At 33.2% G+C, this 813-nt stretch overlaps 1 protein-coding gene across 1 annotated transcript in view; it reads right to left on the bottom strand.

The window, feature by feature from the left end:
* LOC107580225 (serine/threonine-protein kinase NIM1-like) overlaps positions 1-808 on the bottom strand; it is a gene marked incomplete at its 5' end in the record, with an annotated part of 2,583 nt that extends 1,775 nt beyond the window's left edge. Inside the window, one exon of the mRNA XM_016265957.1 lies at positions 785-808. Coding sequence (XP_016121443.1) covers positions 785-808 — 24 coding nt within the window. The remainder of the gene's footprint in view (positions 1-784) is intronic.
* Between the last annotated feature and the right edge of the window lie 5 nt (positions 809-813).

Here is an 813-nt window from a genome sequence, read left to right as displayed (position 1 = left end):
GAAACATTTCTGATTATTATCAGTGTTGAAAACAGTTGTGTTGCTATTATTGTAAAAACCATGATGTAGAAACATTTCATTCAGGATTCTTTGATGAATAGAAATCCTTTGTAACATTATAAATGTATTTACTGACAGTAATATTGATAAAAAAAATAACTATCAAAAAAGATATTGTATGCGCTCCAAAAAGATAACCAGTCCATTCTCAGGTGCGTAAATCAAGAAAAATTTGATCAACCAAACAACAAAAATGTCCGCACACTGAAAGACATACAATTAGAGCAATGAAGAAAGCATGAGCTGAAACATCTTTTCACTTTTTTGCACTTTTGTCACCCTACAGATGTTAAATTAAAGTAATGTTTGTGATAGACCCTTGCCTTGGTCTAATTGTATTTTTTTCAGCGTGCAGACGTTTTAGTTTTTTGGTAAAAAAAAAATTAAAATACACATTTCACCAAAATAGTCTAGTTGAATTGAACAAATGACCAAAATTCGAGTCTCATAATCTATGTTTACAGGACTTTCCAACCCATTTGATTAAAACTCACAAGTCTAATTGCTTAGAAAAGTAATAGAACACAGATTTATTCTCAATAAATCACACAGTTTGGTTTAATTCACGTCTTTAGCATGTGCAGGATGAGTGATGCAGTTTAATACTTAGGAGGATGAGGGGTTAATATCAAGCAATATTAAGAGCGATGCTTGTCTTCACAAGCAGCATTAATAAACAGGAGCTGTTGTCAGGTCAGGCAAGGACAAGCCTTGCTGCTCTCACCATGTATTTGATGGCTGAGATGATCTGGG

Source organism: Sinocyclocheilus grahami, unplaced genomic scaffold (assembly GCF_001515645.1).
Source record: "Sinocyclocheilus grahami isolate Dianchi unplaced genomic scaffold, SAMN03320097.WGS_v1.1 scaffold27526.1, whole genome shotgun sequence".
NCBI classification, from domain to species: Eukaryota; Metazoa; Chordata; class Actinopteri; order Cypriniformes; family Cyprinidae; genus Sinocyclocheilus; species Sinocyclocheilus grahami.
This window is presented reverse-complemented; position numbering and strand designations above follow the sequence as displayed.